This window comes from Canis lupus, chromosome 24 (assembly GCF_011100685.1).
Source record: "Canis lupus familiaris isolate Mischka breed German Shepherd chromosome 24, alternate assembly UU_Cfam_GSD_1.0, whole genome shotgun sequence".
Taxonomy (NCBI): domain Eukaryota; kingdom Metazoa; phylum Chordata; class Mammalia; order Carnivora; family Canidae; genus Canis; species Canis lupus.
In genome coordinates this window covers 25952155-25976111 of record NC_049245.1, presented here as the reverse complement: position 1 = coordinate 25976111, position 23957 = coordinate 25952155, and the positions used below count along the sequence as shown (strand labels likewise).

At 45.6% G+C, this 23957-nt stretch overlaps 2 protein-coding genes across 6 annotated transcripts in view; one reads left to right on the top strand and one right to left on the bottom strand.

Annotated features, from left to right (window-relative positions):
• The window catches only part of SLA2 (Src like adaptor 2), a 32704-nt gene extending 15923 nt beyond the window's left edge, over positions 1–16781 (top strand). For 2 of the 4 annotated variants that reach the window (XM_038572199.1, XM_038572198.1), the window contains 3 exons: positions 11697–11846; positions 12727–12859; positions 13240–16781. In XM_038572199.1, coding sequence (XP_038428127.1) covers positions 11697–11846; positions 12727–12859; positions 13240–13405 — 449 coding nt within the window. In that variant the 3' untranslated portion in view covers positions 13406–16781. The remainder of the gene's footprint in view (positions 1–11696; positions 11847–12726; positions 12860–13239) is intronic. The other 2 variants (XM_038572201.1, XM_038572200.1) reach the window with 2 other exon arrangements.
• On the bottom strand, positions 14260–23888 carry RAB5IF (RAB5 interacting factor). 2 transcript variants are annotated; one of them, XM_038572210.1, is made up of 4 exons: positions 23558–23888; positions 21967–22070; positions 16010–16139; positions 14267–14805 (listed from the first exon to the last, which is right to left on the bottom strand). In XM_038572210.1, exons 1-4 carry the CDS (start codon positions 23669–23671, stop codon positions 14764–14766), a joined length of 390 nt encoding a protein of 129 aa, XP_038428138.1. In that variant the 5' UTR covers positions 23672–23888; the 3' UTR covers positions 14267–14763. The 2 variants fall into 2 exon arrangements, with proteins under 2 accessions (XP_038428139.1, XP_038428138.1); XM_038572211.1 differs by lacking the exon at positions 16010–16139 and having other exon boundaries at positions 14260–14805.
• Between the last annotated feature and the right edge of the window lie 69 nt (positions 23889–23957).

Genomic DNA, 23957 nt, shown 5'->3' with positions numbered 1-23957 from the left:
GCGCGATCCTGGAGACCCGGGATTGAATCTCACGTCGGGCTTCCGGTGCATGGAGCCTGCTTCTCCCTCTGCCTGTGTCTCTGCCTCTCTCTCTCTGTGTCTATCATGAATAAATAAATAAAATCTTTAAAAAAAAAAAAAAAGAGTCAGCCACTTAACTGACTGAACTACCCAGATGCCCCTGCTTTAGGTAATTTTAAGTGTGTTCTGGGTCACAGTATAAAATATCATACTGTGGTTTGTAGTCAAAAAAGTTTGGAGGTGCCTGGGTGGCTCAGTTGATTAGGTGTCTGACTCTTGATCTCAGCTCAGGTCTTGATCTTCGGGTCATGAGTTCAAGCCTTTGTTGCTGGGCTCCATGCTAGGTATGGAGCCTACCTTTAAAAAAAAGAAAAAAAAAGTTTGGCATCACAGCTCAATGGGGCCTGAGTAACATCAGAGAACACGGGTTCTCAGACTTGAGTGTCTGAGATTTTATTTATTCATGAGAAACACAGAAGGAATTGCCAGGGAATGTTCTTGACAATAGACTTTTGGGCCCCTTCCAAATCTGACTCTTTACTGGGTTCAGAGGTCAGAAACCTGCTTCCTTCACAAGGTTTCTGGGTGGTTCTTATGTTCTTTTTTTTTTTTTTTTTAAGATTTTGTTTATTCATGAGAGACTGAGAGAGAGAGAGAGAGAGAGAGAGAGAGAGAGGCAGAGACAGGCAGAGGGAGAACCAGGCTCCATGTAGGAAGCCTGATGTGGGACTTGATCCCAGGACTCCAGGATCACACCCTGAGCCAAAGGCAGATGCCCAACCGCTGAGCCACCCAGGCGTCCCTTTTTTTTAAAGAAAGATTTTATTTATTCATGAGAAACACAGAAGGAGAAAGACAGAAACTTAGGCAGAGGGAGAAGCAGGCTCCATGCAGGGAGCCTGTGGGACTCCATCCCAGAACTCCAAGATCATGCCCTGAGCCAAAGGCAGTCGCTCAACCACTGAGCCACTCAGGCATCCCTTATGTTCTTTTACTTTTGAAAACAAAGTTCCATTCTAGGGAAACTAGAATTAAGTAGTAAGAGACAATGTTGTTTACATTTACATAATGCATCTTGTCATATAATAGTAATTAACTATTGATTGAGAGAATGCTATCAGAATCGAGTTTTACTTGCATGAAGGTCCAAATATACCTCTGGGATGGGAATTCTGCAGGGGAATTTGAGTCTGTGTGTGGACTCAGGAGGAAGGCTGGGGGCTCCCAAGAACAGTACTCAGAGTTTAGACTGGGGAGGGAAAACCCTCTCCATCAACCCCAGAGTCCCTCTGACATACTTGTATATGTTCTAAGCCTGAAGGATGTCATGACAGAGCCTGAGTCAGGCCCCAAACCTTGGTTGTGAAGGAGCCTGACCACTTTGTGGAGTTCACAGGACTGCTCCAAAGGTCAGCACCAAGACCAAGCCCCAGTAGCATTACCTCCTCACCTTCCTGCTGTCCTACTAACTATGTGTCTGTTCTGTGATGGGCACTTTAAGGAAGATTGATGATCAAGGCATGCTTCCTGCCACAGAGGGGTTCACTTCTGTCAATCCTGTCAGTGGGAAGCATTTGTTGAGCATTTCCTCTGAGTCAGGACTGCTAAGTCATGGTTCCTATCCTCAGGCTGCAGACAGTGAAAAGTCCAAGATGCAGCATCCCCAAGGCTATCAGCTTCTCAGACACCTTAGCAGAGGAGGTTCAGGAGGGTCCTGCTAGGTCCACCTCCCACACACAGCCTCCAGTCTGATCCCTCATACCACTGTGGATCCTACCCCACCATCATTGGAACACCAGGGAAAACATGGTACCTGACCCCAGAGCTCCCTGCAGCCCAAGATGTGACACTGGCTATGGGGCTGGAACTTTCTGGAATCCAAGATTGTACTTTCTTTGCCTTATTCCTAGTGGGTCTCCATCCAGCCCCTGCACCCAGCCATAGCTCCTAACATAACTTCCCACCGCCACTCTTCTGGCCCACTGCCCACCAGAACATTCTGTGAATAAACCACTTGCTCTTTTTCATGGCTGCAGCCTTGAACACACTCCTCCCTCCGCCTTGGAAAGCCCTATCCTCCATTCTTCCACTTGGTGAACTCACTCTCATCCTTCATGACCCATTTCAATGTTATTTCCCCAGGCTATTTGTCACTCTTTGCTCTTCAACCACTTCTGTAGCTTCTGTAAGCTTAGTTCTTTTTTTTTTTTTTAAGATTTTATTTATTTATTCATGACAGACAGAGAGACACAGGCAGAGGGAGAAGCAGGCTCCATGCAAAGAGCCTGATGTGGCACTCGATCCCGGAACCCTGGGATCACACCCTAAACTGAAGGCAGATGCTCAACCACTGAGCCACCCAGGCATCCCTGTAAGCTTAGTTCTTAAAAGAAAAAAACAAAAAACAAAAAACAAGGTATGTGGTCTAAGAGCACAAGAACTAAATACTCAAAATGGGGACCATAGAGGAAAATTCTGGCTGTGGGAAGTGCCAGCCAGACAACAATTCCTTCCCAGAGTATGAAAATCTGATTATCTATGGTCTGGGCCTACTGTAGTACAGGCATGTAGTAAGTGTTCAAAGTATGTATACTGAATTAACGAATGAGTGAATGAGTGCATGAATGTACATTGAGGGAAGGGGAGAGGATGAGGAGCTGGGGTAGACTTTCCCCCAATACCATGTCTTCATAGACAGTGGTAGGCATGCAAATAGTGGCAAACACTTCTCCAAACTGCTTGTAATCATGGCTCCTTCTAGTATCTATCACACAGACTCATTCATTCATTCATTCATTCAACAAATGGATATATATATATATATATATATATATATATATATATATGTGTGTGTATATATATATATATTTTAAGATTTTATGTATCCTTTCATGAGAGACACATACACAGAGGCAGAGACATAGGCAGAGGGAGAAGCAGCCTCCCTCTGGAGAGCCCAATGCAAGACTTCATCCCAGGACCCCAAGATCACTCCCTGAGCCGAAGGCAGACGCTCAACCACTGAGCCACCCAGGCGCCCCTCAACAAATGGATATTATGTGCTGACTCTGTGCCACCTATTGTTCTAAACAGTGGGGATTCAACAATATGAAAAGCAAAATCCCTGTCCACAAACCAGCTGGCAAAATCAACAGTGAACAAATAAATAATAAAGTGTGTGATCATGGTAAGTGCCACATAGAAACAATGAAGCAGCATAAGAGAAACAGAATCATGGGACTTGTGCAAGTATACAAAGTCCTTGTGGTAGATGCATCCTCAGCAGAGGCAAGTGTGCCTGGAAGCAAATCCAAGGTTGTTGGGAGTCAGGTCATGCAGGGAAAGGACTTTTGTTCTCAGTAGGGGAGTGACATAAACCGATCCCTCCACTGCTGCAAAGAGAAGATTTGAGGGTGGGGTGATGAGGTGGACATGGGAAGGCACATGGCAAGTTGTTGCAGGCTCCACCAGGGTGAGAAGTGGTCGGATTCTGGATATGTCCTGAATGTAGCCAGCAGGGTTCTCTGCCAGCCTGTATGTGAGGTATGAGACAATGGAAGCAGTTAGAAGGATGACTCCAGGGTTAGAGCTTAGTAATAGATGCACAGTGCTGCTGTTTTCTGAGATGGGCAGATGGAGGAAGGGTAAATCAGAACCATCCTTCAGGAGGCTCATGGTTGGTTGTGTGTGTTTTGGAGTGAGGAATAGAGCTGACTGACAGGCGAGCAGGACTCTTGGTGCCACAAAAGCACTGCTGCCTGGGCAAGCTTAGAGCTGGGGCTTCTCCTAGGAAGGAAAGGTGTTCTGGAGGGAAGTTGTCTGAGCAGAACTGAGTTGTAAAGGGAAGACTGATGGTTACTCAGGTGGAAGACTGTTCTATACAAAAGAACAGTGTGAGCAAAGGACCACAGACTGATTACAGGTTGTTGGGTGCTTGCTACATGCCAAACACTGTTAAATGCTTTACCTGCCTCACCACTTGAAACCTTGTGGAGACCTGGTGAGACTGGGAGAATTGTTATCCCCCTTTACAGATGAATAAACAGATCTGAGAGGTCAAATAATGTGCCTACAGACACAGCCAGTGAGCATGGGGCAACAAGGGTGTTAAAGCATGTGGCTGTGTATGGGATTTGAACTCAGGGAGTAGGAGTTAAAGTGGAGATGTTCCTGGAACTGTGAGAGAGCGGTAGGTATTTGGGACTGGCTGGAGCATGTAGTGAGAAGGAACATGGGATACCAGCACTAGGCCAGTCAGAGATGGTAACCTGTCTCCACAGTGGGGTTGTCAACCCTTCGTGGGGTTGATGGAGCTTATTTTCTCTGAGCCTACCAGCTAGATACTCAGTATGGCTACCCTTCCTGTTTTAGTAACTGTGGTGACAGTGAGTAGCATGGGGTGGCTGGGAGAACCATCCAGAAGATATAGGGACTTGGTCACTTAGTTCAGCTGGGTTGGTTGGCCTTCTGGGCTTATTTTAAGATACTTAGCCATTTACCAACCACAGAGTTATTTCAGAGTCACAGCTTACCTCCAGAAGAAACTTTTTTTTTTTTTAAGGTTTTCTTTTTAAGTAATCTCTATACCCAGTGTGGGGCTCGGACCCACAACCTTGATATCAAGAGTCATATGCTGTACAGTCTGAGCCAGCCAGGTACCCCCAGGTAGAGAACAAGGAAAAGGAAGCAGGGACTCTACTCCACACTTCTCAATTTATATTGACGTTGTGTCCTATAGCCTTGCTAAATTCACTTATTAGTCCTAGTAGCTCTTTTGTTGATTCCTTGGGGTTTTCTACATATATGATCACATTATCTATAAATACAATTTGCTTATTTTCCAACCTGTATACCTTTAATCTCTTTTTCTTGCCTTATTGTACTGGCTAGGACCTCTACTATAATGAATAAAGTGATGAGAACATTCTTGCTTTGTTCCCAATGTTAGAAGGAAACATTCAGTCTTTCTTATTAGTTTATTACCTACAGATGTTTCACAGATATTCTATGTCAGGTTGAAAGTCTTCTGTGGTAGGCAGGATGATATCCTCCCCAGAGATGTCCAGATCCTAATCTCTGGAACTTGTGAATATATTACCTTATATTGCAAAAGGGAGTTTAGAGATGTGACTAAATTGAGGATTTTTTAGATGGGGAGATTGTCATGGATTATTCAGATGAGCCCAATGAAATCACAAGGGTCTTTATAAGAGAGAGGCAGGGTGCACCTCGGTGGCGTAGTCAGTAAAGCGTCTGCCTTCGGATCAGGTCATGATCCCAAGGTCCTGGGATCAAGCCCTGTCCAGCTCCCTGATCAGCGGGGAGTCGTGCTTCTCCCAGCTCTGCCACTCCCCCTGCTTGTGTTCTCTCTCAAATAAATAAATACTTTTTTAAAAAAATAAGAGAAGCAGGAGGGTTAGAGTTTGAAAGAGATTGGTGATGAGTGTTATGCTGTTGGCAGACATTTAACTGAGTCACCCAGGAACCCCTCTTCATTAAATGTTTGGAAGAACTAACTAGCAAAGCCATCTGGACCCAGGGTCTTCTTTGCAGGAAGTTTTAAAATTATGAATTCAGGACACCTGGGTGGCTCAGTGGTTTAGCATCTGCCTTCAGCTCAGGTCATGATCCCGGGGTCCTGGGGTCAAGTCTTGCATTGGGCTCTCCGTGGGGAGCCTACTTCTCCCTCTGCCTATATCTCTGTCTCTTTCTGTATCTCTAATGAATGAATAAATAAAATATTTAGGGCAGCCTGGGTAGCTCAGCGGTTTAGCGCCGCCTTCAGCCCAGGGCGTGATCCTGGAGACCTGGGATCGAGTCCCATGTCAGGCTCTCTGTGTGGAGCCTGCTTTTCCCTCTGCCTGTGTCTCTGCCTTTCTCTCTCTCTCTCTCTCTCTCTGTCTCTCATAAATAAATAAATAAAATCTTAAAAAAAAAATAAAATCTGGGATCCCTGGGTGGCGCAGCGGTTTGGCGCCTGCCTTTGGCCCAGGGCGCAATCCTGGAGACCCGGGATCGAATCCCACGTCGGGCTCCCGGTGCATGGAGCCTGCTTCTCCCTCTGCCTGTGTCTCTGCCTCTCTGCCTCTCTCTCTCTCTCTCTGTGTGTAACTATCATAAATAAATAAAAATTTAAAAAATAAAATAAAATAAAATCTTTAAAAATAAAACAAAAACATGGGATGCCTGGTGGCTCAGTGGTTGAGCATTGGCCTTCAGCTCAGGGCATGATCCTGGAGTCCCAGGATCAAGTCCCACATGGGGCTCTGCATGTGGAGCCTGCTTCCCCCACTGTCTGTGTCTGTGTCTCTGTCTCTCTCTCTCTGTCATGAATAAATAAAATCATAAAAAATAAATATAAATAAAATAATAAAATAAAATTATTAATTCAATTTAGATAATAGATATAGAGCTATTCAAATTTTCTATTTTTCATATCAGTTTTAGTCACTTCTGTCTTTTATGGAATTTGCCCAGTGCACCCAAGTGGTAGAATTTACTGGCATAAGTTGCTCATAATATGCCATTCTTATTCTTTTAATATGTGTAGAATCTATAGTGATGTCCCCTCTTCATTCCTGATGTTGGTAATTTATTGCTTTTTAAAAAAAAAAAAACAGTCTAATTTGAGGTTTATCATTTTTTTTTAAAGTGTCTTTTTTTAAATTTTTATTTATTTATGATTGTCACAGAGAGAGAGAGAGAGAGAGAGAGAGAGGCAGAGACACAGGCAGAGGGAGAAGCAGGCTCCATGCACCGGGAGCCCGATGTGGGATTCGATCCCGGGTCTCCAGGATCGCGCCCTGGGCCAAAGGCAGGCGCCAAACCGCTGCGCCACCCAGGGATCCCTGGTTTATCATTTTTTAAAGTAAACTCTGTGCCCAATGTGGGACTCAAGCTCATGACCCTGAGAGCAAGAATCACATGCTCTACCAACTGAGCCAGCCAGGCAGTCATTAGGTTTATCAGTTATATCAATCTTTTCAAAGAATCAGCATTTTGGATAATTGACTTTTCTCTATTTTTTAAAATTTCATTTATTTTTGCTTTATTTTTATTTCATTCCTTCCACTTAAATTTATTCTTCTCTTTCTAGCTTAAGGTAGAAACTTTATTTTACACCTTTATTTTCTTGAAATGTTAGCACTTAAATCTACAAATGGGGGTTCTGGCTGGCTCAGCTGGTAGCAAATGTGACTCTAGATCTTGGGGTCCTGAGTTCAAACCCAACGTTGGGTATAGACATTATTTTAAAAAACAAGCAAACAAACAAACACGTAAAGCTACAAATGTACCTTTATTGATTTAGCTGAGCTCACAAATTTGTGTTTTTATTATTTAGTTAAAAATGTTTTTTTAGAAAAAAAGGAGGTGCCCAGGATGCACCTAGGCATCTCAGTCTGAGCATTTGACTCATGGTTTCAGCTCAGGGTTGTGAGACTGAGCCCCACGTTGGGCTCCATTCTCACCAGGGAGTCTGCTTGATATTCTGTCTCTTGCTCTGCCCCTTCCCCTCCCCTCTCTAAAAAAAATAAATCTTTTTTTTAAAGACTTTACTTATTCATTCATGAGAGACACACAGAGAGAGAGGCAGAGACATAGGCAGAGGGAGAAGCAGGCTCCATGCAAGGAGCCTGATGTGGGACTCAATCCCGGGACTCCAGGATCACACCCTAAGCTGAAGGCAGATGCTTAACCACTGAGCCACCCAGGCATACCCCAAAATAAATCTTTATAAAAAAGGGGGGACACCTGGGTGGCTCAGTGGTTGAGTGCCTGCCTTCAGCTCAGGTCGAGATCCTGAGGTCCATGGATCGAGTCCCACATTGGGCTCCCTGTGAGGAGCCTGCTTCTCCCTCTGCCTGTGTCTCTGTCTCTCTCTGTTTCTCATGAATAAATAAATAAAATCTTAAAAAAAAAAAAAGGGTGCCTGGTGTCTCAGTGGTTAGAACATGTGACTCTTGATCTCAGAGTCCTGAGTTCAAGCCCCATGTTAGATGTACAGCTTACTTAAAAAACAACAGCAAAAACAGGAGCACCTGGGTGGCTCAGTGGGTAAGCATCTGCCTTTGCCTCAGGTCGTGATCCCAGAGTCCTGGGATCAGGCTCTCCACAGGCAGCCTGCTTCTCCCTCTGCCTATGTCTCTGCCTCTCTCAGGAATAAATAAATAATATCTTTAAAAAAGTTAAAAATATTTTCTAATTTTGCTTATTTTTTCTTTGATCTTTGAGTTATTCCCAAGTATTTGGGGATTTTTCCAGATATTTTGTTATTAATTTATAATTAATTCTGTTGTGGCCAAAGAACATAACTATTTTTTAAAATATTTTATTTATTAATTCATGAGAGACACAGAGAGAGAGGCAGAGACACAGGCAGAGGGAGAAGTAGGCTCCATGCAGGGAGGTCGACGCGGGACTGGATCCTGAGACTCCAGGATTACTCCCTGAGCTGAAGGCAGACACTCAACCACTTGAGCCACCCAAGCATCCCATATAACTATTTTTTTAAAAAGATTCATTTATTTACTTTTAGGATTTTATTTATTTGACAGAGAGATAGAACACAAGCGGGGGAATGGCAGAGGGAGATGGAGAAGCAGGCTTCACTGAACAGGGAGTCCGATGCGGGGCCCAATCCTAGCACCCTGGGACATGACCTGAGCCACCCAGGTAGTATAGTCATCCCCACTGTACAGGTAAGAAAACTATGACACAGAGAACCTGTTTATTTATTTGAGAGAGAGAGAGAGGCAGCATGCAGGGAAGGGCAGAGGGATAAGTAGAGGAGACTCTGCTAAACAGAGTCTGATGTAAGGCTCGATATCACTACCCTGAGATCATGACCTGAGTTGAAATCAAGTTGGACTCTTAACCAATTGAGGCACCCCAAGGATAGAACTATTGATTTCAATTCTTTCAAATTTGTTTTTATGGTTCAGTCTATAGTCTATCTTGAATATTCCATGTGCACTTAAAAGAAAGTATATACTATTGTTGAGTGCTGTGTTCTATGTTGTCAAGTTGGTTATATTGTTCAAGTCTTCTATATCCTTATTAATTTTCTGTCCTATCAAGTACTGAGACAGGAGTGTTGATATGTCCAATTATTATCATGGATGTCTATTTCTTCTGTTAATTCTGTCAGTTTTGCTTCAGATATTTTGAATCTCTGCGACTGAGTGCATACAAATTCAGGATTTTGAAATTTTTATTTATTATTTTAATTTATTTATTCATTCATGAGAGAGAGGCAGAGGGAGAAGCAGGCTCCCTGAGGGGAGCCTGATGTGGGACCCAGTCCTTGGACTCTGGGACCAAGCCCTGAGCTGAAGGCCAATGCTCAACCGCTGAGCAACCCAGGGGTCCCTATGTTTGTTTGTTTTTTTTTTTACGTCCCTCTCTTATCTGTTAGTACTCTTGGTCTTGCATTTTGCTTTGCCTGATAGGACTACTCCAGCTTTCCTATTGTTTCATGATACATCTGTTTCCATCGTTTTACTTTTAGCCTGTTTTATTTATTATTCAAAGTGTGTTTATCATATAGTTGAGCCTTGCTTTTTAAAATCCAGTTTGTAAAATCTCTGCTTTTCCTGAGTGGTTAGGCCACTTCCTCAAAGTAAATTCTTCCTAAAATAGAGCAGTGCTTGTGGTTTAGGAAATTAACTCCTGCTTTTTATTGGCATTCCACAGGGTAAGGATAAGGGACTGGATCATGGTCTCTTCTTCCAGGTTCTCTGTGCCGTAGTTTTCTTATCTGTAGAGTGGGGATGACTATATTACCTCAAAGCACTGTTAGGAGGATTAGAGGAGCTAATCCACATAAAGCACATAGTAAACACTCACATGAAATCTACCAGTAGGGGCATCTTGGTGGCTTTGTGTTTGCCTTTGCCTCAGGTCATGCTCCAGTGGTCCTGGCATCAGCCCCCTGCTCAGCGGGGAGTCTGCTTCTCCCTCTCCCTCAGCCTGTCACTCCTCCTGCTTGTGCTTTCTCGCTCTCCCTCTGTCAAATAAATAAAAATCTTAAAAAACAAAACAAAAAAATCTACCAGGAGCTTTAGATCCTAAGATGACAGTAACAAATTATTACTATTATTTTACTGAACACCCTCTCTGTTTGGCTTTGAAGTGTTGGCTTAAGAAATTAATCCCACTTTAGTTATAAAGTGCTCTCCTGTGTATCTTCTTCTGCTGAAAACTACTATTGCAAGCCTATGTGTTCAGTTTTTTCTCCGTAAATTTTTCAACTATGTGCTTTCCTTTGCTAGTCAGTCCTTTTTTTAAAAAAATTGAATTTTGTCGAAACCCAACCGTACACTTTAATGCATGCATTTTATTGTATAAGTTATACCTCAATAAAGTTGATTTTTTTAAAAAAAATTTATTCATTTATTCATGAGAGAGACAGAGACAGAGACACAGGCAGAGGGAGAAGCAGCCTCCATGCAGGGAGCCTGATGTGGGACTCGATCCCACACTCCAGGATCACACCCTGAGCCAAAGGCAGATGCTCAACCACTGAGCCACCCAAGGATCCCAATACAGTTTATTTTACTTTTTTAAAGGTTTTGTTTCTTTATGCATGAGAGACAGAGAGAAAGAGGCAGAGACACAGGCAGAGGGAGAAGCAGGCTCCATGCAGGGAGCCGGACGTGGGACTCGACCCCAGGTCTCCAGGATCATGCCCTGGGCTGAAGGCAGTGCTAAACCGCTGAACCACCGGGGCTGCCTTAAAGTTGATTTTAAAAACTAAAAAAGCAAAACTGGGAAAATTCTGTCACTTACATCAGTGTATATAATGTGTAAGTTAAAGACTAATAAAAAATAAATTAAAAAAAAAGTTAAAGACGACTAATAATAATGCAACCAACATCCATGTGCCCATGTAGTAGCTTAGGAAATCGTGCAACAGCAATCCCTCTGAAGCCCCTGCCTGCTTCATTATTAATCCTCTATTAACTTATCCTCATAAGCTTTGCCATACATGTATCTCCATGCAATAGTCTTGGCTGCCTCTGAGCTTTAGAGTCATGATGCAAATGTATACTTCTGTGACTTGCCGTTTCTGCTCATTTTTAAGATTTTGCTATGCTTATGTGTGTAGTGGTTACTAACTTGTACAGCTCCATATTATTGCCATTCTGTGGCATGCATACAGGCTGTTTGTAGTTTTGGATTTTTCCAAACAAAGCTGCCATGAATATTCTTGTTCATGTATTTTCTAAATTAACATGCTGAGATGAAACTGCTGGTTGTGAGGTGCATGTTCAACTAGTTAATGCCAGCTGTTTCCAAAGTGGCTTGTATTAATTTATCTTTCCACCAGTACAGTAAGAATTCCTTCAGCACATCTTTGCTAACATCCACTGACACATTTTCACATTCTAATACTTCTCTGCACACTTAAGTCTGTTAACAGACAACACTTAAATGTTCATGTAACCTGTGCCAGGCCCTGTCCTGAGCACTGTGTGTATGATCTCATCCTCACAAGAACCCTATTGATTAAGAACATGTGGTCATTTATGCCCAAGAGAGCAAGTCTTTCTCCCTCCCCTGCCTACTTCCCTTTTGTCTGGGCCTAGTGGCCACCTCATCTCTTTCTTCTCCCAAAGTGCGTTGGGATGGGTCCCAGCAGGGCCTCAGTCCTACCCCGAACCTTTCTTCCCCAGGGTGTTACTCCCTGTCAGTCCGCCTCAGCCGCCCTGCGTCGTGGGACAGGATCAGACACTACAGGATCCAGCACCTTGATAACGGCTGGCTGTACATCTCACCACGCCTCACCTTCCCTTCACTCCAGGCCCTAGTGGATCATTATTCTGGTGTGGTCTTTTCTTGCATCCATTAGACTGGGATGTGGGATCTGGGTAGCAGACGGTTGTGCCCTTGGGTAATCTACCTGCTGGAGAACATCCAGACAGGTGGAAGAGGGGCCTCTCCATCTCCATGCCAGTCCCTGTGCTGAGAACATAGGCCAGAAGCTCCATCTTCATCCCATGCCCTGACAGCCACACAAACCTCCCATGTGAACCTGGGCTGGCACCTCACTTACCATGGTGGTTCGAGTCCAAGGCCTCAGTGACAGGCACAGTTCTTAAACAAGCCTAGAGCTGTTGCTGTTGTACAGCAGTTCAGTTATTCTTAGCATTTTCTGGTGCCTGTCCTGTTACAGGGACTGGAGGATGCAGCCACTAAGGCATTGTCAAAGGGACAGACAGGAAAGACCATCCTGGGAAAATTGATCAGGGGTTTCCTAGAGGGTGGGTTCATGCAGTGGATACTGACAGAACATGTAGGGATTTAAGTATTCTCTAGCTTCTTCCCAAAGCACTGTCTCAATCAGAAACTGTGCTCAAAGAGGTCCATACACCTACCCAAAACCACAGTAAATTAAATCTTCAAAACCTAGCCCAGAGTGACATTATATCTCAGCCCCTAGATCAACAGCTTGAGGCTTGTGAAGAAAAAAAAAAAAAAAAAAAAAAGTAATCTCTATACCCAAAGTGGGGCCTGAACTCACAACCCTGAGACTGAGTCATATGCTCTACTGACTGAGCCAGTTAGGTGCCCCTTGTCATTCTTTTTTGAACATGCCCCCACCTGCCAAATGGGGAAAGCTGTCAGGGTTGGGGGGGGGGGGGGCGTTAGGGAGGAAAGCAGGGCTGAAGTCAGCCGTGTCAAGGGTCTAGGTCTCTTTCTCAGAGTTGGCGGATGACATCTGCTGCCTCCTTAAGGAACCCTGTGCCCTGCGGAGGGCTGGCCCACTCCCTGGCAAGTCCATACCCCTACCTGTTACTGTGCAGAGGGCACCACTCAATTGGAAAGAGCTGGACAGGTAAGGGGACCCCTGGAACATGAAGGCAGAACAAAGAAAGACTCACCCCTGGGAACTCACAACCCCAAATGAGCTTGTGGGGACACTGGTGAGCCAGTATGAGTGACCTCGCAGAGACCAAGGCAGGCTCAGCAAGACTGTAGGGGGACTGGCAGGAAGAAAAGGGAGAGGGTATAGGGCAGGCCCAGACACCAGAGATGGCCAGGATGGAAGGTCATACAAGACGGGGCGGAACAGAAAGCACCAACCCAAGTCAGGCTGGGGTTTTATGTGACAGAACGGGGAGCAACTGGGACTTTTCAGGTGGGGAGAACTTGAGCTGTGTGGTGAGTGCAGGGAGCATGAGGCTACTTGACCCAATTCTCTTCCCCTCTCCATAGCTCCCTCCTGTTTGCTGAAGCACCTGCAGCAGGGGAGTCCCCTCTCCTCAGCGAGGGGCTCCGGGAGGCCCTCAGCTCCTACATCAGCCTGACCGATGACAGCTCCTTGGAGGATGCCATGGCCCAAAGCAGAGGCCAAACGGGAATCCAACGCTGCAGCACCTAGACCCCCAGCTCAGCTCAGCCTGAGTACTCCAGAGGCAAATTCAGAGTCCCACCTGTGTCCTCTGTTACTTCCTCTTAGCCCTAACAAGTCAATTAACCCTCTCCCAGTGCCATGAACCCACCTGCAACCTCTAGTTCAAATAAATGGACAGGGCTCCAAAGAGACTAAGCCTTTGGGGTTTGACCCAGTTTGACCGGAGTTTAGGATTTCCAGTACCATCTTCCTCCCCTGCCTGATGATCCCCTTCTATACTCCTACAACCCCACCCACTAGGTAGAAACAACCACTAGCATCAAGAAAAAAAAATCATTTGAAGAGAATTTACCATTCTCAAAAGGCAGGACCGTGGCCCAGAAGGGACAGGAAAGCAGAAGGGATGGATGTCTTACCACAGCAACAGAACCCAGGATGTCCAGCCTCCACCTGGTTCCCAGAGGAAAGGGGACCTCTCACAGTCCAGGTTCTCAAACAGCCCCACCAAACCTCTTCTCTGAACAGTCCTAGCTTCAAGATCTCTTTCATTTTGTGGCTTATCATTTGAACCTGCCTAAACTTTCCAGTCTACAGTGGCCTTGCCATCTTGTGGTCAAACACAAAATGGCAACTTCTGGGCCTGGCACACTACGGTGAGGTCGGTCATGTGTCTCAGTGTTGGGCAGGGGCATCAGACGTCAGTAAGCCTCTCTCCACAAAGCCAAGACCACAGCCTACACCAACTCTAGCACTTGATTTCCCTGCTTCCCATTAAGGGAGGCCCAGCTGGAGCTGCTACAGGAGCAGAGAGAGGAGATGGAGGGCAGGGTTCTGAGGCTAGCGGTAAGGTGGGAAAGGCTTTAACAGGTATCATCAACAGATTTTTCAATTAAAGATTTGATTTATTCAAGTACCCAAAAACATTCTACAATTAAAACTGTTATTAGATGCTGCTTGTACTGTGCTATGGACCACGCACATACTGCCACACTGTTTTCAGAAGACTTGAAATGCCATTGTTGGTTTTAAAAACTGTACACCTGATGGAGATATGAGGAAGACAATTTAATGTTTCATCCGGATCCAGAGGTGCATCAAATTAAACGACAGCTCCGATCAGCAAACAGGTGTTTCATGATGATATCCAAGAAATGGTTGGTGATGGACAATTCAGAAATGCTTCCCCAAAAGGCGGATGGTTCTTTAAAAAGTTTCAGATCACAACCCTTGCAGAAAACACTGATGCCCAACACACTGATTCTCGGTCCAGGAAACATGGGTCTTCTAGGTTCCACGTGGCTGGGGTGCCCCTACAATCAGGTTTCTGTGCTGTAACTATGAGGGTCCTTTGGACTGGACAGAGAGCAGGTGGGGTCTGTACACCATCAGTCATAGTGGATGGCAGTGTAAAAAATGATCCAAATAACCTAGAGAGGAGACAAGCAATGTTCATAGGTCACCTGGGTCAATATAGGCCCCTATTCCACAAAACAAAAATGTTACAGATTTAGGATGTGTGCACAGTGGGTTTCCCAGGGACTATCCAATGCATCTGCCTGGAGGCCTAAATGATTGCACTGAAATCAAGCTGTCTCTAACAGAGCCCAAGACCACGTAGCAGTGCTCCCACAGGGACTACAGACAAGCTTCCCTTTCACCCAAGTAACAACTGGAGCACCAGGCAGTAGAGTTATAAAAATATAAAGAAATGATACAGGTAAAGCAGACTGTACTGCTAGTGTTAGGATTAGCAACAAATTGAAAAACCACCATCATACCCTGTCAAATAAAGCAGAGGTTCTCAAAACTGGCTGTTCACTGCAATCTCCTGGGACCTTTAATCCATATGTATGCCCAGGCACTCCCACCCAGAGATTTTGATTTTATGGATTTGGGCTAGAGTCTATAATTTAAAAAAATTAACAGATACAATTCAAATTTCATAAAGCTCACCTTTGTAAGTATACAATACAAAAAAAAAAACATATACACAATAGAGAGGGGGTTTTTAATATATTTACAGGTGCAAAGATCACTAACTGATTCTGGAACATGATCACCCTCAGTTTCTTCCCATTTCCTTGCCACCCCCTGCCTCCCTCAGCCACTGGCAACCACTAATTTACTTTTTTCTGTGTGGATTTGCCTACTCTGGACATTTCACATAAATGCAATCACACAATGTTTTGTGTCTAGTTTCTTTCACTTAGCATAACGTTTTCAAAAATCATCAAAGCCATAGCCCCTATCAGTACTTTATGCCTCTTTATAGTCTAACACTGTATGGATATACAGCGTTTTATTTACCTATTGACCAGGTGATGGTTGTTTGTGCTTATCTGCTATTATGAATGCCATAAACATATTTTTAAATATTTCTAGTTTCTACGATGCAGCCAGAGTTGAGAATCAGATATAGAAGCTGATGACAGGCACTGGGTGCACACACCATAGGGAGGCTACAGTGTGCCACACCACATCCTTTGAGACAACAGGGTTTGGTGGAGGAAATGCCCACCATTCCCTGGAGTTTTTTTAAAAAATGGTACCCCAATCACACTGTGTAACCCAATCAGTGTGCTCCCCGGGATAAACCACAGGATCCGCTATATAATCGTCAGCTACACATACCATGAACAAGGCAAAAGATGTCATAAATCCTTCTTTGGTGAGCTCCCACGTGCCACCATACTCTTCCTCATCTATCTGCAGGTAGTTGCTGAAGTACAGGTACAGGACTCCTGCGTTGATCACACAGAATCTGGAGGGAGGACAAGCACCGAACACGAGCCACAAGCTCAGAACACTCAGAACTCCCATCACCGTCCCGCCTTACCAGGACCCCCGCCATCGTACAATCAACTATTGTATTATGGCAGCAAGTGAAATAATACATTAAAAACACCTAGACCCTCAGTGGAGCTGCTCAGTGAGCTGGAGACATAAAGAGCAAGTTTGTTTGTTTGTTTGTTTTAGATGCCCAGCAAAAAAGGTAAAATAAAGTTCTCCAAGTCCTCTCACAGTAAGACAGAATGGTAGCTGGACCATCCCAAATAGGATGGGCAGCGGACATGGGCCTCCAAGGAGCTCCAGCTGGGTGGGGTGGCCACGCAAACACGATAGGATGCTGCTTCATGGCCTCATGAACAAGCAAGCATACAAAAGCAGCTCCTGCATTAATTCGCAGTGGGAGACTATTTCCAGATATCTGCTGTCTGCTTCTGCACTTGATGCACAGGTAAACACTGAGTTCCTGCCCTTCCTTAGCTATCTATTAGGAGGCCAAAAACAGGAGTGAGCATGGAATTGAAACCAGAGGTTTGTGAGCACCTCCAGGAAGCTCCTGACCCCCTGTATTATATTAACTAATAAAGGATTTAGAATGCAGTGAGGTATAATATTATTACCCTGCTGTACTGATCTCTTGTTATAATCATTTAAAAGTAATTTTTATAAAGTTATTAAGACTTTCTTTCTGATCTTCCTAGTTACAGCATCTAATCTAACGGGGAACTCTTGGTCTTAGGCCACACTGCTCCTGAAGGCTATGGTAGAAAAATGCAAAGAACTGGTTCCTCCTAATGGATGAAGTGTGGGCTGGTGTGGGGGAGGCAGTACAATGATGCTGAGGAGTGTCAATCAGTACAAGGGATGGGGGCAGACCCTGAGGCTATTTAAACAAGGTGGGGATGAGACAGGTATACAGATGTCAGAAGTCTAGTTTTTGTTTTAAATATTTTATTTTTATTTTTTTAAGATTTTATTTATTTATTCATTATTCACACAGAGACATAGGCAGAGAGAGAAGCAGGCTCCATGCAGGGAGCCCGAACGTGGGACTCGATCTGGGTACTCCAGGATCACGCCCTGTGTCGAAGGCAGGCGCTCACCACTGAGCCACCCAGATGTCCCTAAAGATTTTAAGTTATCTCTATACCCAACCTTGAACCCATGACCCTGAGATCAAGAGTCACATGCTCTTTTGGGTGAGCCAACCAGGCGCCCCAGAAGCCTAGTCTGTGAGCATTTAAGAGTATGGGCTTTCTCATGAATGGGGGGAACAGGAGCTTGGAGACTAGTTTCGACTTGTACCATGTTTTAGGATGTGAGCAGAAATAGAGCTTGAGGACAGGAACTGGGAAAATGGCTGAATGAGGAGGTAGGTAAGAGACCCAAAGACTTCAAGCCTGAGGGTCTAGGAGTATAATGGTTCCAGTAACAGAAGCAGGAAGTCAGGAAGAACAGGTTTTTCTTGGATTTCACACAAAATACAGTCATTGGTCTGGCCATGTTGTGGCTACATCCTTATTTTTTGCCAGAAATCTTGGGACCCAGCCAATCTGGCTGTCTCCCTCTGTCACAGTTTCATATTGTTTCATTTCTTAAAGATTTATTTGAGAGGCTGAGAGACTGAGAGAACAGAGGGAGGAGAGGGAGAGAATCCTCAAGCAGACTCCCAGCTGAGTGCAGGACCCTGAAATCATGACCTGAGCTGAAATCCAGAGCCGGGCACCCAATGGAGTTCATTTTGGACAGGCCGTTAGTGGTTCCAGACAGAGACTACTAGTAGGACTCAAATATTACTCTGGGACTCAGCTAATAAACTAGGGCTGGAGAATGAGACTCATTGAGAGTCTGTGGCTATAAATGTGGCTGCTTGGGACGCCTAGGTGGCTCAGCAGCTTGAGTGTCTGCCTTCAGCTCAGGATGTGATCCTGGGGTACAGGAACTAGTCCCACATCAGGCTCCTTGTGGGGAGCCTGTTTCTCCCTCTTCCTGTGTCTCTGCTTCTGTCTCTCGTGAATAAATGAATAAAATCTTAAAAAAAAAAAAAAAAGTGGCTGCTTAGTGATAGGAGGAACAGGGAAATATAAGGAAAAGGAGAGGGATGCCTGGGTGACTCAGTGGTTGAGTGTCTGCCTTTGGCTCAGGGCATGATCCTGGGACTGAGTCCCACATTGGGCACCCTGCATGGAGCCTGCTTCTCCCTCTGCCTGTGTCTCTGCCCCCCTCCCCCCCACCCCGTGTCTCAGAAAAAGACATAAGGGACATAAGGGATGAGAGAGAGAAAAGAGCTAACAGGGCCTGCCTTCCAAGGGTCACACACTAAGTAGCAAGTGAAGTCACAGAAACAAAGGCATTTATTTAAATGTCTAGTGGTCAAGGGGGAGGGATCAGAAAAGGACTGGAGGGATTCACACTGAGCTTAAAGTATGAGCATAAACCCTATATTGTAAATGCGAGGAAGAGAACTACATAGCAGATGTACAAAAAAATGAACGTGTTGGATTGAGGGGGTGGGGAAAAAACCTTAAAAAGATTCTCCAATGCATTCTTAAAAAACTCTATCCTAAAAATTTCAATCAGAATTTTAACAAAAAGGCAAGCCCGGGATCCCTGGGTGGCGCAGCGGTTTAGCGCCTGCCTTTGGCCCAGGGCGCGATCCTAGAGACCCGGGATCGAATCCCACGTCAGGCTCCCGGTGCATGGAGCCTGCTTCTCCCTCTACCTAGGTCTCTGCCTCTCTCTCTCTCTGTGTGACTATCATAAATAAATAAAAATTAAAAAACAAATAAATAAAAGGCAAGCCCGGTGGTTCAGCAGTTTAGCACCGCCTTCAGTCCAGGGCCTGATCCTGGAAACCTGGGATCAAGTCCTATGCTGGGCTCCCTGCATGGAGCCTGCTTCTCCCTCGGCCTGTGTCTCTCATGAATAAATAAATAGTCTTAAAAAAAAAAAAAAAAGAATTTTAACAAAATAATGAATCTCTAACAAATACTCTGATTTCAGGGCTGGAAAATTATGTAACAGTGGTAACGTATGAATGACCCTGCTTTCAAGGTTTGGTAGGAATTCATTTCAGGCTTTAAAAAATTTTAGGGACGCCTGGGTGGCTCAGTGGTTGAGCGTCTGCCTTCAGCTCGGGAAATGATCCTGGTGTCCCAGGATCAAGTCCCACGTCTAGGCTCCCTGCATGGAGTCTGCTTCTCTCTCTGCCTATGTCTCTGCCTCTCTGTGTGTCTTTCATGAATAAATAATTAAAATCTTTTTAAAAAATTAAAAAATAATTTAAAAAATTTTAATAAGCATTCACTGAGCACTATTAATCATAATGCTCTATGAGAGAAGCAGGAAGGGACGAATAGTGCTCCCTCCTCTCTGATGATGCAAAACCTCAGAACTGAGAAAATGGTTTTACCTTAATATGCCCTCATTGTTGCCACACCAGAAATGAAAAGAAGCCAAGGTGGGGTCTGGACAGAGGGCAGTAAGGCAGGAAGTAGAGGAGATGGTCACCAGAACTGAGCACCAGAGCCATTCTGTCCTAAGCCCAGGCAACTGGGTCAGACAGATGAAGGAGAGGGAATGTGTGTGGAAAAATCAATGTCCTTGGGCCCTTTCCAAGAGCAAGGGGAAAGGTGCCAACCAAAGGAGGAAAGGGATTTGTTTTGAGTGAGAAAAACTGGCTCTGGCAGGAGAGCATGGGACTGAACCCCAGGAAACAGGCAGTCCTGAGAAAGTGGCACTATGGGTGAACTACTCCAAGGCGAATTCACTCCCAAACACCTCCTTTCCTGTTTTCTCAATAGCAATTTTTAGCACTCTTTGTAAAGCTAATCATATGATTGCAGTGAACCATTTATGGAGTGCATATGATGTCCTAAGCACTACATTTAGGAATTTATTCTTTGCATTATCTTATTTAGTTCACACATTAAGTTTAGAAGAGAGTACTTTTAATGCCCCCCTTTTTAAATATTTATTTATCTATTTATTTATTTATTAATTATAGACATAGAGAGAAAGAGAGGCAGAGACACAGGAGGGGGAGAAGCAGGCTCCTTGCCGGGAGCCTGACGTGGGACTCGATCCCAGGACTCCAGGATCATGCCCTGGGCCAAAGGCAGGTGCTAAACCACTGAGCCACCCAGGGATCCCCAGCGCCCCCTTTTAATGAGAGAATGGAAGCTCAGAGAGGTGAGCCCCAAACGTATGTTGCTTGAAAGTGGCAAAGCTGGAACTTGAATCCAGAGTGTTCTACAGTGAAAAGAAAAGAGAGAAGAGAAGAGAAGAGAAGAGAAGAGAAGAGAAGAGAAGAGAAGAGAAGAGAAGAGAAGAGAAGAGAAGAGAAGATCTCTAGGCAGCTTAACTCATCTGCCACAGTGGAAAGAATACTAAGCTAACTCTGGTCTAGGTTATACTATTCCTGGATTTGGTGATTTCAGAGAAATCTCAAGAATCCTGCAAGATGAGATACTGCCTTCCCCCTTTCTCTGACCTTTTATCTGCCTTTTCTTTCACAGAAAGCTCAGATGGGATGACGAACATTCTAAAGAGTATTTATATACCTCCTCCAACCGGGGAAGACTTCTATGAACTCCAGGTCCTGTGTCTCCTCAACATCATTCAGAACTTACCACCTATCCAGTCTGTCAAAGTTAGGCAAAGCATAACTCTTACTCCTTTCCTGGGTCAAATGCTTTCCTCAGTACAATAAATCAGAAACTTTGTTAGAAGAGGGGACTGTACATTCCTTTTGGGTTATCTTGTGAAAAAATAAAGAACTCACAGGACTTTGAAATCTATTTCACCCTTTTCACCCTAGGGTGAGGGAATAACAGATGTGATCACCCCTAAAACAACCAATGTGATGGTCCATGGGTAGGGATCACAGTTTCTATTCCCCATGTGAAAAAAAGAAAAGCTCAAAGGCTTGCCTGCCCATTTGTCACTGTAGCTTACCCACAATTCCTATCTTGACACAACTCCTACACATCCTTTTCATTCAATCTGGTGGGCATGTGGACTCATCACTTTCAGTCACTTGTTAACAAGCTGAGCCAAGACCAGGGGCCAGTGTCAACTGTGCTGTCACTGGCCACAGAAACACAGTAAAAAGTAGAGGGCCCAACCTCCTACTTTTTCACTGCTTTTAAAAAGTAGGGATCTGAAATAACTTCTGCCAAAGCCAAGATCCAGGACACCCAGCACACTGCCAGTCACAAGGGAGTGGTCATCTAGTATAGAAATTCCTCTACTTTCCAAATTTCCACTGGCACAAAGGTCATGCTGGAACTAGATGCCTGCCACCAGTAGGCAATCCAGTAGCTTTGGACCCATGAACGAATGGACTAGCCCTGTCTTCAAAAAGATAACACGTCTAATCTAAGATGCTCCCAGGCCTGCTGAACTGAAGAGTGCTGCACCAGACCCAGGAGTGCCATCATAGGGCTACTTTTTTGCTTTGGTCACTTCTCTCTCTCTCTTTTAAAGATTTTATTTATTTATTCATGAGAGACAGAGAGAGAGAGGCAGAGATACAGGCAGAGGGAGAACCAGGCTCCATGCAGGGAACCTGACGTGGGACTTGATCCTGGGTCCCCAGGATCATGCCCTGGGCCAAAGGCGGCACTAAACCGCTGAGCCACCCGGGCTGCCCTCTTTTGTCACTTCTCTTTCTCATACATAAAGAGTCATATTAAGGGGAAAAAAATCCTCCAACTTAGCAATGGCCTTTTCCATAAAAACAAAACAAAATCTCTATTTGAAAAGAAATATCATGAAAATGCAAGATACCCAAGACTTACCCTGCTATTCCCAAGAAACCTCGCAATGGTAACACTCCCCAAATGACACCTAGGACTACAGCAATGATCTGTCGGAACCAGTATATCACATCTAAAAATTCATCCTGTAGAAAGAAAGAAAGAAAGAATGCATGCATTATCTGCAGTAGGTGCCACACGAGAGCCTCTGTAATAGGTAAAGAATAAAAAAGCTTTCTGCTAAGAAACACATATTCCAGAGAAATGTCTCCAAGAGCAATAGTGTGTAGTTTTCTGATCTCTAGCTCTTCTTATACTAAAACCTTTTTTTTTTTTTTTTTTTTTTTTTTTTTTTTTAAAGAACATACTTAGTTATCTTAAGTGATGACTTCTGGGCCTGAGTGCTAAATAAAAATTTTAGAAAAATTTACTTTTTTTTTAGGAGCTTCAAAAATGAAATGGCTTGGGATGAAATGGCTGTGGTAACTGTGCTACTGGTCACTGAACACTCGGGTCTGACCCTCAGAGGGGAGACCATAGACAGAAGCACCATCTTCCTGCACAGTGAATTCTAAGTCACAAAGAAAGGAATCAGAAACAAAAGTGAAGGCAGGTGCCAGCATATCTAATTTTCACACGAAGACTCAGGTTTCTGACCCGCCCCAGATTGCAGAAACCAGTCCTTGTACAAGAAGAAAAGAAAGAGAAATGACACAGCACATCAGAAAGGTTTTACAAGAGCTGGGCAGGGCCAGGGGCAGGACAAGGGCACCTTCAGGAAGTACCTCCCATCCTCCCATCTTACAGGAACTCCAGGAAGGAAAACCCACTTCATCAGCCCAGAAAAACAAGGGGAAAATACTACAAATATAGCATTCTCTTCAGGCCAACTGGAGTCAGGCTGCTTGTGTTGGTGCCTTCCAGGTCATGGAGCAGGGCTGGGGAGTGCCTACGCTCCGATCTGAAAGCGTGTGACCAGTGAAAACGTCTAGAAGCCCTGACCGTTCCTCACACACATTTGGGGTTTACCCCCTCTCCTTCCCTCTGTCACATACACACCCTCTGAGGGCGGGTCTCGGTCTCCCCTCTCACAGTGACCGAGGCATTCGGGATCTCCCATTCAATACAAAGCCTAAGGCAGCAAGCAGCTCACCTCTAGCGAGCCGCCTCAACTGTAGACGCTTTCATGCACCACGGTACCCCCCCTTCCAGAGCTGTGCCGACAACTGGGTGGCGAGAACCCCCGGCAGAAAGTCCACAGAAGACTGTTACCGTTACACTTCGCGCTAACGACTGTATGAAGTAATGAATTCGAAGACAAGTCGCTTACTCAAGATCTTACTGGCAGTAAAAGGCGGAGGTGGGACTCGGCTCACGCCCTGCCCGCGGGTGGCAGCTCCCGTGGCCCTCCTCGCTGCTTCCCGCGTGACCCCCGCGGCTTCACGCTTAGGCCGCCCTGCGGTGAGCCCGGAGCCCAGCCAGGTTCGCCGCGACACCCTTGGGCCGCCCGCCCGCCCCCCGCCCCGAACACTCGGCCGCGCCCGAACCGCGCAGGGCACGCTCGGGCCTGTCCACTGGTCCCCGAGTCCCAGCCGGCACCTCGAACCTGCGCCCTCGCCAGGCCCCACCGCACCTTGTCCTCCCAGGCCGCGTCGCTCCGCAGCACCTTGCTCCACACGGACACCTTGAGGGCCCCGTTGGCCAGCTGCGGCTGCGGCGGCTCCTCCTTTCGCCGCCCGCCGCTCATCCTCCCGTCGCGCCGCCCGGGCCGGGCCTGGGGCGCGCGGGCCAGGCCAAAAGGAGTCGGAGTCTGGGGTCGCGGGTCACGACGCGCAGGGCGGCGGCGGCGGCGGCGGCGGCGGCAGCAGCGACAGAACCGGCGGTCGGGTCGGTAGCGCGGCGCGGCTGCCCTCACTCGGCCGAGACACCGGCTCAGCCCGCTCTCGCTCGCTCAGCCGAGACCTGGCGCTGCGGGGGGAGGAGCAACGTAGCGCCGCGCGTCCTCCCGCCGACGAACCCACGCAGCCAATCGG